Here is a 16,955-nt window from a genome sequence, read left to right on the forward strand (position 1 = left end):
TGTTCATATTTAGATGCAAAACCAACTAGTTTCTAACTATAAAATTTGCAAACTGATCTTAAAGACACAAGACAGATTTATTTAAAAACGTTCAACTTTAAAAAGTAAGATATTATTTAAAACACCATTAACTGTATAATTGTAAACATCCCTTTCAGTGCACGGAACCCCACTGCAGCTGCTAAAAACCAGTGGACAGTGTCTTTTCCCAAACACGGAAACACAGAGCACCTGGCCTCGGAGAGACAGGAGGAACTTGCCACACACCAGGAGGCCAAGTTTATCCCACTCCCTCTCCTTGCGATGAGGATGGGGAGGGACAACAAGGAGGTGAAGGCTAAGCCTGGAGAACCACACCTTAGTTTGGAACAGAGATGGAAGAGTGGGGCACTCAGCTGGCCCATGGAGCTGTAGCTGAAGAAGAGCATCAGCTCTGGCCAAATCGGTAAAAAAGTTAGTGAGGGGCAGATGAGGTTCCTGCTAATCTGAGAGTGAAATCCAAATGGGACTCTGTTGGGCCCCTGCACATTATTTTTAAAATTTTATTTTTAAATTTACATACAGTAAAATTTACACTTTTTGGTGTACAATTCTGAGTTTTGACAAAGGCACTCAGTCACATAACCACATTTAGGACACTGAATAGTTCCTTCACCGGCCCGCCCCAGCTTCCTCTTACTATTTTTTGTAGTCAAATCCTCCCCTCACCCTTAACCCCTGACTGCTATGGATCTGTTATCTATTCCTAATAGTTTTGCCTTTTCTAGAATGTCAATATAAATGGAATCAGCCTTTGGAGTCTGGCTTCTTTTATTTAGCATAATGCATTTAAGATGCACACTATTTTAACAGCCTGTAGAACAGTGTTCTGCCACCCAGACCCCCAGGCCAGGGCTATTGAAAAATGTTTGTCCACCCTCAAGCATGCTTACTTTTGAAGGCCTCATCACAGCATTTCAAATATATTAAAATTCACCCATTTTCATATTCAAAGTAATTTTTTCCTATCAATTGTTTGAAAGGATCTTTAGAATTTGCTTTTTTTTCAGATTTTATTGATATAATTTTTCATATATCCCATCCAAATTATACAGTCAGTATCTCACAGTATCATCACTTATTTGTGCAATCATCATCACACCTACTTTAACATCATCTTCATTACTCCAAAAAGAAAATTATCAGATAGACTACAAAAAAAGAAAACCCCAAACACCCCATATCCCTTATCTTCCCCTATTATTAACCCCTGGTATTAGTGTGGTACACCCATTACTGTTGATGAAAGAATTTTAAGGTATTACTGTTAACTATAGTCCATAACTTGCAATAGGTGTTTTCCTCCACATACCACTCTATTATTAACTCTTTATACCAGTGTCATACATTTGTCCCAGTTCATGCAAGTATTTATTTGAATTTGTAGTGTTAATCAGTGATATACATGACTACAGAATTTGCTTTTGGAATTATTTGTTAATTTACTCACTAATTATTGTGAGAAGATTATCTTTAAAAGCAACCATTGAATTTGACAATTAATGAAGTTCACAGGATTGTACATTTTAAAGAAATTTCAGTAAATTTATTAATTTCTATTTTGCAATATTCTTATGTTAGAGCCAACACTTTATTTTTCCAAGTGTCAAACAAGTTCACATGGGTACCATACCTTCAGTGCCTGAGGAGCCCTGCAAGAATCCCAGGACTAGCTAAAGTCACCGCAGTTCTAGCCTACACCAGTGAGCAAAGAGAATGGAAGAGTGCTTTCTTTAAATTGTAACAATCCCCTTTCTGAAAAAATCATATGGCACAGTTAATTCTTTCAAAACATTTTATCCTGCAGACATACATACTGTGCAAAAATGTACATGCAAACTTTGTTCATTGCAGTAATGCTGTTAATATTGAAAAACTAGAAACCACCCAAAGTCCACCAATAAGGGATTGCTTCAAGGTCACACAATGGAATACCATGCAGCCCTGACAAGGGGGTGAGGTAGATCCAGACACGCTAACATAGTAGAATTTCCAAATACAAACGAAAACACAAGTTGCAGAAAAGAATGTACAGTCTGATTACATTTCTATAAAAATACAGTTCAGAATACTTGAAAAATATGCATAGGAAACCAAAATGTTAACAGTGGTTACCTCCGAGGGAGGGAAGCGATTGTGTCCAGCATTTGTGTCTGAGGTTGTGGTGGGGGTGGGGGTGTCTTTCATTTTATACTTTTATGTGACATTTGAAAATTTTTACCAAAAGCTCATATTACTTTGGCAATCAGGAAAATGTAATAAGTATTATTCTAAACAACCCAAAAGACCCATAAACGACTATTGGAAGAAGTGAACTGGTGCTGGGAACTTCCCAACATGTTGCGGGTGAACTTTAGACTGTTCTAGGGTTAGCAGGTTCCTTGTCCTCTTCTACAAGGTAAAAACAAAACCAAACACAACAAAAAACCTAAGCAAAAACTCCTTTTCCTTCTTTCTATAAGCAAACCCTCTCCCATCCAATTATCAGCCACAAAAACCAGGATTATCTGATACACGTCACAGGTTTCTGGAAAGTAAGACTCACACCGAAAAGTTAAAGAAAACCTTGATTGAGGAAGGAAGTTGGCATTTAAGTTTACATGACATCTAAAGAATATCCAAGCCAATAAACATTCCACCTGTTCCGACAAGATCCTCTAAGCATGGAAAGAGCCTCACCCGCCCACTGGTCAACACGGAGATAACAGATACATGCTGTGTATGGATAGACATGCACACATGACGCACCTCGTCCACAGGTGAATTTAAAGGCAACAAATCGCTCAGAGATATGGTTATTATAACAAGGCATTTATATGTCTTTACAGAGATCTGAGAGACAAGAAACTTGCAGAGCCTTGAATTAGAAAAGGCCCCATGAGACAGGTTGAGAAACCTAGGCTAGGAATGAAGCTGGAAAGTACCAAGTCCACTTCCTTGGTATCCTTTCAGCCTACGCAGCCGGCTGCCCATGGGCCTGCAGGTCTTCACTCACTGGTGTCTGGGGGCACACACAGGCTCAAGCACCCACACCTGAGGAACTGCTCAGACATGACAGAAGCTGGTCCAGGGGACACCAGGACGTCCTGGCAGCCCTGAAAGGGGCCGCTTTTGCTTTCCCCTGAAACTGGAGTGTCCACACTTTGGTTCACACAGTCAGTCTCCTGTTCTGGACAAGCAGCAGAGAAAGGAGAAGGAATGTTGTGCAGCCCAAACGGTTTTTATGGAGAATTAGCTGGTGCCCCATCCAGCCACCTGGGTGTCCAAATCTGCCCATTGCTTCCGCTCTCTACAGCAGTGGGAGGCCCCAGGCCAAGGGCTGGAGACAAGGCTGAGCAGCCATCAGGCCGTCACTGCTGTCACCTCCCCTGGAACGCTGCTCTCAGAAGGGAGGCCACAGGAGCCGGGAAGGCTGATTTGTAAAGCAGTTTTGGTTTTGTTTTTCACTTAACAAATACAGCTGGTGCCTCCATTTTACCCTTTCACATTTTCTTCCAGTTCACAGGAGTTTCAGAATGTGATCCAGAGCAGCCCTCAGATCTGAGACCCCTGACCCCACCTGGACCTCAGGACAGCAGACTCAACTGTCCTCCAAGATCAGACGCTTTTTGGGGGGAGTGTGAGGTGGGGTGGGGATGGAAATAAAATTGGGAAATGGGATGAAATGTGAAGATACAATCAAAGGGAAAGTAAAGGCTAACACATCTGAGTTCATTAGAAGTCACATTTATCTACCACCTAACCTGCTGGGTGACTTGCCCCACTTTGGAAATTGGGCTCAGGAGAGGATGCTGGCCTGTGGGAATGTGTATAAGGCAAAGCCCAGCTTTCCTGGCTCACTGGTTCTCTCTACTTCCAGTATCTGGGGTTTGCCCCCATTCCCAGGATTAGCTCACTCCATGCCTTTCACCAGTTCCCATTTTTGTAGAAAGCATCCTTAGAACTAGCCTTCCCCTGGCTTGAGCCTGGCACAAATGCCCTTCTAGGTCACTAAGTCCTCTGTGGCCACAGGTTATCAGTCAAAATGGCCCCTTCCACACTGAACACTCTCCATACATTTCTTTTAAAACCTTTTATTCAATAATATATACTTTTAAAATTATTATATGGAACTGCCCATCATGCCACATATTGCCCAGCCCCTGAGCGGTGGAGTCTGTGGTCCGCTAGTCAGTTTGGTTTGCTGGAGAAATGGCGGCCATTGGACAATCAAGGGACACAGGGAGCAACAGTAACCAACAACCATTTTGCATACCCTTCACATTTCCCATGCTCTCTGGGTCAGGAGGAAGTCAACAGGATGCCAAAGGCGTGGGAACCTTTTACATTCGGAAGTGAGGTTTGATATATGGTAGCGGGCTGCCCTTCAGTTGGTCTAGTTCATGCTGGCGTAACCTGCCACCGTTTCGTGTCTGCTCACAAAACGTGATCTCTCTACATACGTTTGTTTTGGTTCTTGTTCTGCTTATGGAAAAGTGGAAGGAACTGCAACAGACCTGGGGAGAGATGGGAGGAGGGGAAAGATGGCATTAATCAATTTGACTTGGAGTGAAAGAACAGGCCTCCACTTCTGTCACTTCCTTCTCGTGAAGAATGCTGGGAACAGTATGTAAGCTTCAGTTTCCCACTTTGTGGAAAACCTAGTGAGAACTTACTTTCTCTTATGATCTCAGATTTCAAATAGAACCCTCTTCCGGTCACTATAATAGAGGCAGTCTTTAGCACATCCTTCTAATGAAGGAAGAGCTCCAGACACTGTGTACAGAGACCTAGTCTCCTACACCTCTTTCCTGGAGTTCAGTGTGCCAGATTAGAAGAGCCAAAGTCTCTTGACCATTCCGTGAAGTCAAGCTGCAAGTTCAGCAGCCCGAGAGTAGATCCCTATTAGACCTGGCTACAGACTCAAGGAAGTCTGGGGACTAAGAATCAGAAAACAAGGGCCAATGTTATCAAAAGACAAAGCAGTAGGAGAGCTCAAATGTTTTTCACTCTCCCCTGGAAACAGCTCTTTGGCATGGCCTGAAAACCTCACTTTTCTGTCCATGTCCAGGATAGTGAAGTGGATGGAGATGCCAGCAGAATTCTAGAAGCCATGTCTTATTGGACAGATGGTACTACAGCACTGAGAGAACCATGCACACTTCTCCATGGGAAGTGGTCTCACAGAAACCCATTTCAAGAAAACTCTCTTTGGATAAAGGAAGGGGACTCAAAGGGCTTAGCCTTTGAGAGAGGCTGTATGGTGCTTATATAAGGTTAAGAAATTCCTAACTTGACTTTAAGCACTTCAGCAACTGATTTCCAAGGGTCCAACTCCAGAGTCATTGAGAAGGAAGCACACTAAAGACACCACTCACCTGTCAAACAGTAGCATGTGCCCGCCCATGCAGGCTTGTGTTGCAAGGGATGGGAGTGGGGAGAGTTTCATAAATGCAGTATACTCTCTCCCACCAAAGTTATGATGAAACAAGTCGACCCCAAGGCACAAAGGTATCTGCATGAGGCAATCTGGAAGCAAGAACTAAGAAACAGAGCCATCCCCACCACGACACCATGCTAGTCCTCCCACTAAAGGAAAGTCATTTCTTATGCCAAGGTGATTAGCTGCAACCACCTTACACACATCTCTGCAGTTCGAGATTTATCCCTCCCCTTCCCCAAGAGACAGGAAATACAAGTTAAGGTCCTCATAGCAATGGCTTGTCTTCCACTTGGGAAGACTGGGTATTGTCAACATTTTTATTTAAGAAAACAGAACTTAACATGGCATTTTTCTTTCCTCTAATGGCAGCAGCACATAAATCATTTATCAGTCATCCAGTGATACAAAGAAAGGTGGCCAACTGTGTCTGAAGTAGTCAATTGTTAAGGATCACAACCCAGGCAGTGTTGCTTTTCTGCAAAGTAGTCTGCTCCATGGTTCTTGAAGATTTATCCAAGCTTTCCAGCTGGGTGTCATAATTTCTGTCCCAACTTTTTAGTCACCATGTACAGCAAGAAGAGCCAACAGGTGAAAAACTGTTAATTTATTGTTTCAACGAAAATTGTTTTATGTTTTTTTTTTTAACAATCCCCAATACATGCAGTTCAGGGTTAAGTATCACATTTGTAGCACACTGTTGAGTCTCTACACAAAAATATTCATCACCTGGATAATTTCATCACATCACTTTTCCCAGTGTCAATACGTGGTTGGGGCTGTTTTCATTAACATATCCATGTAGTTTAAAAGCATGTTACTGCTTTTCTTGGCCAGATGTTTCTCTACTGCCTCCCCTCCTCTCCCTTTCCCCACCTTTAATTTTTAAAGGCAGGACATTATTCAAGTTTAATTTACTAAGCTGACAAACTTTGGCCTCTGTGTGCTCATGTGGACCCTGCTTTTGTTTTCAAAGGGTTTATATTTAAATAACCTTGACTCTGATCAGTTATTATCCATCTACTCCTATTTATTTGTAGGAAGAAAGTTTGCTTCCTCCTTTGGGTGCTCATGCAGCAACAGTTTCCAAACTAATCATTTAATCTGAACTGGCATTTAATGAAACCGTTAACTGGGCTCTTTCAGATCTACTTCAATGCACATAAAAAACTTCCAACTGTTACTTGTGTCCCAAAGTAGTTTGCTTCTACCCTCATCAATGCAGCACCTGGGAGAACCTAAGTCATTTCCCTGAGTAGGCGCAGACTGCGAGACCCACAGCATCCAGCTCTCTCGGGGACTCGGCATCTGACTCGAGAGCACCTTCTTTCAGTCCACGGGTTACCAATCCTGCTCAGGACACATTCCAGAACATGAACTTGATGTCTCCTAATTTTATCCCTAGTATGTTCCTTCCTCAACATCTATCTTTAGACTGTTCCTTTCCTACTTTAAGCAGCATCCTCCCCCCAGCCACTCTTCCCAAACTCCAAAGGATTATAAGCTCCGTCTGCCCCCTCTAATCAATCAGTGTGAGATTATCTTGCTTTCTTCTCTGCAAGGGAATACATTTGCTTGAGCCTATGAGTCCTGGTGTGCTACAGAATGTCCGGCATCAATACTCCTTTAGTTGGTAAGAAGACCCAGGAATACTTAGGATAGGATGGGGCTAGGCCAGCCGATGTGATCCAGGGGAGGGTGAACTATTGCCAAGCTATACATAAATCTATTACTCTGAACTTCCTCAGTTCTGCTCTCACCATGGTATCTCTCAGCTGAAGTAAAACCTGGCAGTTACGGTCACTTGTGGCCGATAAACTATGGTATACCAATCTGTATTTGGCATAGGAACCTTTTGTTCTCACCATACCAGGTCTATGTTCTTGAACACAGGCAGTACCTGAGATGATAGTGTAACACTACCCTGTTCCCCACATTTTTTTGCTTTTCTCTAGGAAATAATCAAGTCCTTATCATAGGCACTTTTAACGTGTTATAAGGTAATGAAGCAAATAAAATGTCTGATAAAAATTAATGAGATGAGTTGAAGAAATAATATGCTAACTAAGAAGGACATTGGGGTAAATCTACTACAGCTAATCTAAATATAAGACTAGACTGCCACTCCTACACACACCCACACCCACATCCACATACCTTTTAGAGCTCTCCAAGACCATCTCCTAACCCAGGTAAATACTCTAAAATCCCAGGGGAGCTAGGTCTCCCTGGACACAAAATGGTTTTGGAGACAGGTGAGAGACAGACAGTCTGGAATGAACTCTCTTCAGTTCGGGAAAGAATAGCCCGAAGCTGGTCAGCTAGCAAGTCCAGTTGTCAAGAGCAGACTCAGAAGGGACTGAGCAATTCACACCCAGTTCTTTCTAAGTCTAAGGCATGAAGATGGGTAAAAAGCATAGGTGCGACAAAAGGAAACTGTATGAATAAAAAGGAAAAACTACTCATGTTTCAAACCTCACATACAGAACCCAAGGCCAGGCAGATTAGCTGTATCTGCACATACTAAAATCATGACCAAAGGAGAGAGCAGCAAAGGCAGGTCTTCTGACTCTTCTCTCCAGATGCTTTTATTGCCTCTGGGGGAATCAAGAGGATACTGCTTACCAAGACCCTCCAGCAGGCTCTTTCTACTTGGTCCAGACAGGCAACAACAACAACAACAAAAAAGGCAGGGCAGAGGGAGTGGGTGAGAATGAGAGGTAGGGGAGCAGGAAAGACACACAGTAACACACCTCCCTGATAATAGCCAACAGTTCGATAATTGCCTATAAGGGCACAACAGAAGGCTTTTGATAATCCAAAACACTGAGTTTTGCTGTCTGACATATTGACATAGGCTCGGCTGAGAGTGCATGTCTCGTTTTCAATTTTCAGGTAGAACAATGTTTACACTAATATACATAATGTGCAATGCAGGCAGGTAGAATTGTTATGAGAACCTTAGCTGAACTCATTTTCTGGCTTTGGATCTTATTTAATTTCTTATTCTGGAACCTCAACTCCATAATAAGAGAAGAGTTTTATTTGCATTTTAAGTTCTTGCACACCAACGAACAAAAATAGTATCTACATTTAGAGATAGGACTCACTACCAATACCAATATGATTTTATTGGAATGTGGAATGTAAACAAATGTTTCAAACAAACTAACTTTGTAAAAATGTATGGCATTATTAAATAATTAATAAAGAAATCCTACAGTGGGATGTGATGACACGTCTAGCTCTAGCCCAGGTGTGTGAAATCTCCGCAGCGGTAGCATGGTGCTGCAGCTGGGATTCCAAGGAGCAGCTGGGCTGAGGTGCCCACCTGCAATCTGTATTGATGACAAGTCCCAAAATGAAATTAACCCTATTTTTTTTTTTTTTTTTTTAAACCTAGCCTCCTTTGCTAATGTACAGGCTAGCATGATGGATCCAAACCTTTAACCTTTGTGCCAGTAGATCTGCTTCCTTCCCCAAGCCCCTGGTAAACTCCTCTCCTTTCAGTCACTCGAGTGGCCTTGCCACACAACTCCAGCACCTTGCATGCGAAAGACTTGTCTTTCTCATCACAATAAGCATCACATATCAGAGCTTAAAAATGTGTTACCCTGATTACAGCAGGAAATTATTTCTCTCAGGGGGATAAAAAAGAGGGAAGAAAAGGAGGGAGGGGTATATAACTTTCACCCAATAAATCTTTTCTGAATAAACTCTAATGGGATATTCTTCTCCTTCCCTGACCTGCCTGAAGACTGACTTTCCAGCTTTAGCTATGGGCGTGAACAAAAAGTCTGTTTCAAAGAGGTGCATTAAAACAGGTGCACATATAGGTATGTGCTGGAAAGTGGTTTGTTTTCCTTACAAGGCTGGGAAAAAAAGGGTAAATGAAAAAATAGCAACAAGATTTTTATGGTTAGGCAAATCGACAAAGGTTACACTTTGAGTTATCACTTAGCATCTAACTTTCAATGAGACTGATGACCTATTTGTGGCACCGCAAGGTTTAGTGATGCCACCTGACATCAAAGAGGACTCTTTTGTGAAGTGATTACAGTTTGCTCCCATATGAATACACTTGGAGGAAAACTGCAGGGATGAGGTACATTTCCTGGAGAGCTCATGTCATAAAAAATACATAAAACATGAATTTTAAAAGAGCTTTAAAAAAAAAAAAAAAAAATACTGTCACTGTTTAATATCTCCTTTTCACAAATGAGGCTGGTGTGTCAGTGTAGACTGCTGACATTTTGCTATAACTTGAGCCTGAATCTCACCAAAGGAAACCCAGACCACAATGGAATAGACAGGAAGTCAGATATTCAGAGCTTGTTGACTGAAGGGGTTAATTCAACAGTGGTCTCCTGTTAAAGCAGGTAATGCACAACAACTCCGAGTCTCTCATCTCCCATGCATTCCAGAGGGAGCTTCCCTCAGATCCTGAACTATGCGCATCATCGTGCTGCCAGAGCGGCAGCTCCCTGCAGACTAGTACTGGGGAGTTTCTTTCTTTCTTTCTTTCTTTCTTTTTGACAGACTTTTAGGTCTTTACTCTTCTTTGCATTTAGAAGGAATGATTACAATTTCTTTTTATCACACTGTAGTTTTCCTTCAAGGATGTGTGTTTTGGTTGGTTGGTTTTATTGGCAAGCATCAATGACGCATTACCCGTCGCTTCCCAGTCTTCATCGTGCAGTTGTGAGACCACTGGAAAGCACAGTGTTATCTGCAGAAGGCTGGGACTGCTCCTTCACCACAGCGTCTGTAAGACAGCAAGGCGAAAGTCAGAGAAGGTGCCACAAACCCACCCCTTCCACAGGGAGAGAAAGAGAGAGACAGATTGTCAGAAAAGGCAGGGTCAGTAGAGCAAGAGGGGAAAAAAGAGAAATCACTGTCACAGAATTAAGATTTTATAAAAACCAGACACTGAAAAATGATCATCACGGGACCCGTTCTTACAGTCAACATGTAACCTTCCTAAGTACAAAGGCAACTGCTGAGACCCATGGAAAAGAGAAGTACAGAAACCCTAATTCCCCACTATTCAAAATTTCTACCAACTTTCTTTTATGTCATCTTCTTTGAATACTAACATCAAATTCAACCCCTAATTCCTTTCAAAGCATGCACAGTAATAAGCACTTTGGAGGAAAGGGGAACAAAAAACAATCAGTAGAAGACCTATCAATTTGAAGCAACAGTAGTTTAAAAACTTCATTGAAGTATGACATTTATAGAGAAAAGTAAACAGATCATGAGTTACATCCTTCAACACACATCTTGAAGGAAAACTACAGTGAGTTACATGTCATAAATGACAGCATCCTTAACCGAATCTAACTCAATTTTAAATATGCTTTCTACTTATGCTTATGGGCCAGCAGGCTCAAGACCACAGCGATGCATTCATTTTTCTGGCAAGGATTAAGTTCCTCTCCAGAGTGGGAAAAAAAAAAAAAAAAAAAAAAAAAAGGGAGGAAAAATAGCATATTGGTCAAGCAACAGACAAAAACTTAGAGGGCTGAAAGTTTCATCTTGATTCAGAGAGTAAACTAAGACAAGTCACTTAATCTCCCTTATTCTCCAGTTTCCTCACTGACTGGACTAAACCATCTCACATGGCTGAGAAAAAGGGTAAGGCTTATTTGAAACACACTTTATCAATTGAAGAACTATACCCATGGAAAACAATAAGCAGCCACATAGACTGAAGTATATATATATAAACACATACTTCTGAGTGAAACATAAGAAGCCAGTCAGTTAGGATATTAGTGAGGTCTTTCCAAACCTGCTTTGCTTTCCTCAAATTCCTTTCATTTATTTTATTTATTTTCTCCTTTAGAAATATTACAGTTACCTCATTACTTTTATAATTAATTAATTGTGTTTTGGAAGGGAAAAAAAATCTTTCACTAGGTTTCCACACAGATGAATATACTTGAGAACAATTTTTAGGAACTTGTGATCTATTAACCCAGGGCTACAGAAAGTGCTCAAAGACCAGACTGTAAGGAGGTGCAGATGGTGAACAAGTAAACACCTTCGGGGATGAGGAAATTGATCTGCAAAGTTGTCCCAATAATCTGGAACTAATGAAACAAATTCAAAGGATGATCCAATCCAAATACTTAGAATCCTCTTGCCTGGCCTCAAAGATAAAGGCAGAAGGCTTTTCCTTTCCTTAACGACGCCCTCCGAAAGAGACTCTGTAGACTCACAGAAGTACGGGTGCTCCATGGCCTCCTTGGCGGTCAGTCTCTGTTGATGGTCGTATCGCAGAAGTTTGTCCAAAAGATCTAGGGCCTCAGGACTGACAAGGTGTCTGTTCTCACTGTGGATAAAGTTTTCCCAGCGTTTCCGTGAGTGTCTGAGAAGAAAAGTGAACATTAATATTTGGAAACTAAATTCAACAGGAATTCTTATCGACTAGGGCTAAAGCCAACACAATCTCAGAACACTGCACTGATTACAAGTTTGTTAAAGGAGGTTCTAAATCTCGTTCTTATCAGTACATTCCCCACCCCCAAGTTACAATCATTGCACCCTGAAACAAAACAGGCTCTGTGATGATAAACAGAATTAATGAAAACTTCTACATCTGATTTGGAAATCATAGAACCTTTCCACATTAGCCCCAGGATTTTAGTTAATTCTGGGTGAGGTATGGAGACAAATGAGTAGTTTTTTTACTGGGAAACAGATACATTTATCTGTTATACTCAGAAATTTGGAAGTTTCATAAAACCTTACTTGGAAATTGTCAATGAAACACTTACTTTTTAACACCATTGCACTATACCTGAAAATTCAATATGCTTTAAAACATGCTACCTTATGGAAAATCAATTACAGAGATGAGAAGAAACTATACAATCTCTTATTCAAAGAAGAATCACAGCTTTCCAAAATTTGCCATTAAAACAGGGATATATGTACCAGAAAGCTATTTTCCTTTAATATTATTTTATGTTTTCCATTTTCTATTGATAAACAGGTTATCTCTTGAAGTAAAATGATTACAAGAAACATGGAAATAATGTCTGAGTATCTCAAAATAAATTTAAAAAAATTCACACTGAAGAAAAGGAGGATATTTCAATTTTGATGAGATTAGAAAGGGGGAAGTATTCAAAAGTGATTTTGGCTACCTTTCCACTTCTGAAATGGGGTAGGTTTAAGCCCTCTTTCTTTCTCTCTCTCTTACTTACTGTCCCAGGATATCGTTGAAGTGTGGATCTAGGTCTATGTGATACTTCTTCAGATACCCATACAGCTCATCTGTACCCAGAACCTTGGCAATGCGAACAAGCTGAAACACAAAATAAACTGACCAAATCACTGAGCACAGAACTCACTGCAAGCCTGTGAAGATGCTGTACCAGGGAATGAGAAGATGGCCAAGGACCAGAATCAGATCTGAGCACTGAGAGACCCAAGGACCCAACCCCAAAACAGACCCAAGTTCACAAGAATCCAAATTTCTAAATGGCTTTAAAATAATGCAACTTATGATAAAATCTGCTAGAAGCTGACGATTACAGGGGCATCCTGTTCTAATGGCTAGAATCTAGTCTTATGAGACAAGGACTTCTTCACAGACACGCTTCGCAAGTTGGGCATAGAAACATTATCTGTCTCTGTATCTCTGGTGACCTGGCAACCATAAAAAATTTGTGAAATACTTTACCTTGAAGAAAAGCTTATATGAATACACTGAGTGATATTTAGTGGCTTAAGAACAGTCTCCCTATCAAAGTATATTAGTTTCTTAGCATTTGCCCCCAAATAAATAAAACCAGCTGGTGTTTGCTCACCTGGTCATAGTTGTCCTGTCCGTGGAAGAAGGGTTCCTTTCGAAAGATCATGCTTGCTAACATGCAGCCCAAACTCCACATGTCCAAGCTATAATCATACATCTGAGGAAAGGACAACCAGTCAGTCAAGGACATAAGAAACCCCTTTTCTTTCCCGAGTTTCTAGTCTTTATTTGACCTTTACAGATATTTTAGAATTCCAAGGGAGGGGAAAAAAAAAAGAAGCTGAGAAAAAAATCTGAAATTTGCATCTTGGGATGGAATAAAGACTGGATTTTGAATGTATTCAAACTGACTAAATTAACAGCAAACCATGAAAAGCCCTAAGGAAGTACAAGAAGAAGCCAGGGCAGCTTTGCTAACAACTTTACCTGGTAGTCCACAAGAAGCTCTGGTCCTTTGAAGTACCTCGAGGCTACACGGACATTGTACTCCTGAGCAGGATGATAGAACTCTGCCAGCCCCCAATCAATCAGTCGCAGCTACAAATACACATGTGAAAGGAGTGTTTCTAGATTTCCTTAAAACAATGCCACCTTACATTAGATAACACGTATTTGGCCATATTAAAAATGTTAGATATGACTCCCGAGGAGGAATGTAGACCTGGCATCGTGGGACGGAGAACATTTTCTTGACCAAAAGGCGGATGTGAAAGGAAATGAAATAAGCTTCAGTGGCAGAGAGATTCCAAAAGGAGCCGAGAGGTCACTCTGGTGGGCACTCTTACGCACACTTTAGACAACCCTTTTCAGGTTCTAAAGAATTGGGGTAGCTGGTGGTGGATACCTGAAACTATCAAACTACAACCCAGAACCCATGAATCTCGAAAACAGTTGTATAATAATGTAGCTTATGAGGGGCGACAATGGGATTGGGAAAGCCATAAGGACCACACTCCACTTTGTCTAGTTTATGGATGGATGAGTAGAAAAATAGGGGAAGGAAACAAACAGACAAAGGTACCCAGTGTTCTTTTTTACTTCAATTGCTCTTTTTCACTCTAATTATTATTCTTGTTATTTTTGTGTGTGTGCTAATGAAGGTGTCAGGGATTGATTTAGGTGATGAATGTACAACTATGTAATGGTACTGTGAACAATTGAAAGTACGATTTGTTTTGCATGACTGCGTGGTATGTGAATATATCTCAATAAAATGAAGATAAAAAAAAAATGTTAGGTGGTGTACTGGCTAAAAAATTACACTTTCAGCAACTGCATAGGGGTCATTTCCAGAGCTCTTTTCACATGGAAACTTATTTGCAATATTAAAAAAAGAAATCATTCTGGGTCTTCAATTCTTTACACCAGTTGAGCTCAATCTTTTTTTTCTGCCTCCATACCAATGTCAGGACATTCCCCCATCTCTTCTTGACCAAAAGGGGAAAGAGAAAGGAAACAAAATGAAGTTTCAGTGTCTGAGAGATGTCAAATGGAGTTGAGAGGTCATTCTGGAGGGCATTCTTATGTGCTATATAGATATTCCTTTTTAGTTTTTAGTGTATTGGAATAGCTAGAAGGAAATACCTGAAACTGCTGAACTGCAACCCAGTAGTCTTGATTCTTGAAGACGATTACATAACTTTATGGCTTACATGGTGTGAGACTGTGTGACTGAAAACCTCGTGGCTCACACTCCCTTTGCCCGGTGTATGGAAAGATGAGTAAAAAAATGGGGACAAAAACTAAATGAAAAATAGAGTGGGACGGGAGGGAGGGTTGGGATGTCTGGGGTTTCCTTTTTCCTTTTACTTTTTTTTTTTTGGAGTAAGGAAAATGTTCAAAAGTTGATTCTGGTGATGAATGCACAACTGTATGATGGTACTGTGAATAGTTGATTGTACACTGTGGATGACTGTAGGGTATGTGAACATATCTCAATAAAACTATTAGAAAAAAAAAAAAAAGACCTTCCCATTATTAATATCTTTCATTATACATGCTAGGCATAACTGAAAGGGATGGGGACATATACACCATTCCAGGACTGAAGCACTGCTCTAGCTGTTCATTAATCTAACACTCGCTGATTCATTTAGTCACCGATCAGGGACAACCAGAGTTGGATATTGAAAATAGAAGGGACTCAAGTATACTTTTAAGGCCAGGCAGATTGGTCTGAAGGTCATTAAGAAATGAAGTAGAAACCATCAGCTGTAATTTCTTTCTTGAGGCCCTTCAGAAAACCATGGACCAAAATCAACAAGTGACTGTAGTTAGGGTCAACTGTCTACTTTCCTTGTGTACTATATTTATGCAAAGCAGAAAGCAGTATCTGGAGACTGGAGAAATAGTGACACAGGGAACCAAACAAAACAGCTTGGGTCTACAAAAATAACCTAGGTACTGGGCAGCATTTTGGTCTGCTCTAAGCCTTCCAATGCCAGACTTGCTGCTGCCTGGCTGTGGTGGTACCTTTTTCTGTTGGTGATCTATCATGACATTGTGAGGTTTCACATCTCTGTGCATGATTCCCTTGCTGTGGCAGTAATCCAGAGCCTATTAGGTAAGAAAGCACAGAGAAAAGTAAGCAAACCCTCCAACACCCTCCAACACAAGCATATTCTTATTATTTCTGTTTGTGACACCTTGACTTGAATAGTCTCCCAAGGGACAGTTTACTGTCTCTAACAAAAGAGAAACAACATGCTTTAGAAGGCACTCCTTGCTCTCTGTGCAGACTACAACTGGGAGAAAGGTGGCTACGGAGAGAACATCGAGGGCTATGGTGGTTTCTTAAAAAAAGGGAACGATCTACTTCTTTAGGCACTTCTCTCCTACTTGGAGCAAGTATCAATTTATCAGCCATCTGAATTTAAAAATCATACATTAATTTATTGGTCTAATTTAACATGTTTAAAACCTCAATGGGGTTATCTTTCTCTCATAGCAGTTCAAAGGACATGCAAGAATTCACATGGACAAGAAGAGTGACATCCAAATACTTGGTTTGTCTTTAGAATGCTTGTTTATCTAGAAAACCCACCTATGGACAGCAGCCACTATACTGGACAGTGCAGTTCCAAGTAGATCTGGGTGATGGCTTCATATAAGTAAAATCCAAAACTACACACTTGAGATTTTTCACTTCACTTACGTAAGTTCTATTTCAATTTAATGTTTTTTTCTCTGATTTGTTTTGTAACAACAGTTGTAGCAAGATTCCAAAGTGGCTTTGTGGCATAGCCTTATGAAAGCAGGGCTCCTGAGGGCAGATCTCCCTGAACTTGAATCCCATCAATTCTGCCACAAACCCTCAGCAAGTCACTAGGTAATCAGTCTGCAGCCCACAGTCCCAATGTCTGCTACATTTTAAATTAAGTTAAATATTCTCTCTTCCCCACTCCCATTATTGTTTTTAAGAGAAAAATTTAGCAAGTGTCATTTTGCCTAGTCTTTCCCCAAAGGAATAAATTAAATAGGACCTGGAATGTGAACAATACCTGATAAAAGCAAAAGGTGAAGCACTACAGTAAAGTAATTAATTATTTTGCCAAGTTTTGCCCTGTGCAGTTACCGACATGCTTTTAAATTCCTTGGGGAATCATTTCATTTTTAACATCTGGTATAGTTTCTGACCATTCAGCATGAAAGACATTTCTCAAGTTTCGTGTGGGACTCTATGCCTCATTGGCAGAAAGAAGTAGACCCTTCCTGCCTAGCCGCTGTCTTCAG

At 40.8% G+C, this 16,955-nt stretch overlaps 1 protein-coding gene across 2 annotated transcripts in view; it reads right to left on the reverse strand.

Annotated features, from left to right (window-relative positions):
* Positions 1 to 1,241: 1,241 nt before the first annotated feature.
* Positions 1,242 to 16,955, reverse strand: part of CSNK2A2 (casein kinase 2 alpha 2) — a 42,428-nt gene continuing 26,714 nt past the window's right edge. Inside the window, exons 6-12 of one of the 2 annotated variants that reach the window (XM_037815929.1) lie at positions 15,696 to 15,779; positions 13,650 to 13,760; positions 13,279 to 13,380; positions 12,673 to 12,773; positions 11,683 to 11,831; positions 10,130 to 10,223; positions 1,242 to 4,535 (exon numbers count right to left, since the gene is read on the reverse strand). In XM_037815929.1, the coding sequence (XP_037671857.1) occupies positions 10,147 to 10,223; positions 11,683 to 11,831; positions 12,673 to 12,773; positions 13,279 to 13,380; positions 13,650 to 13,760; positions 15,696 to 15,779 (624 nt within the window). In that variant the 3' untranslated portion in view covers positions 1,242 to 4,535; positions 10,130 to 10,146. Of the gene's footprint in view, positions 4,536 to 5,723; positions 10,224 to 11,682; positions 11,832 to 12,672; positions 12,774 to 13,278; positions 13,381 to 13,649; positions 13,761 to 15,695; positions 15,780 to 16,955 lie in introns of those variants that run through there. The other variant, XM_037815928.1, reaches the window with a different exon arrangement.

This window comes from Choloepus didactylus, chromosome 22 (genome assembly GCF_015220235.1).
Source record: "Choloepus didactylus isolate mChoDid1 chromosome 22, mChoDid1.pri, whole genome shotgun sequence".
Lineage (NCBI taxonomy): Eukaryota > Metazoa > Chordata > Mammalia > Pilosa > Megalonychidae > Choloepus > Choloepus didactylus.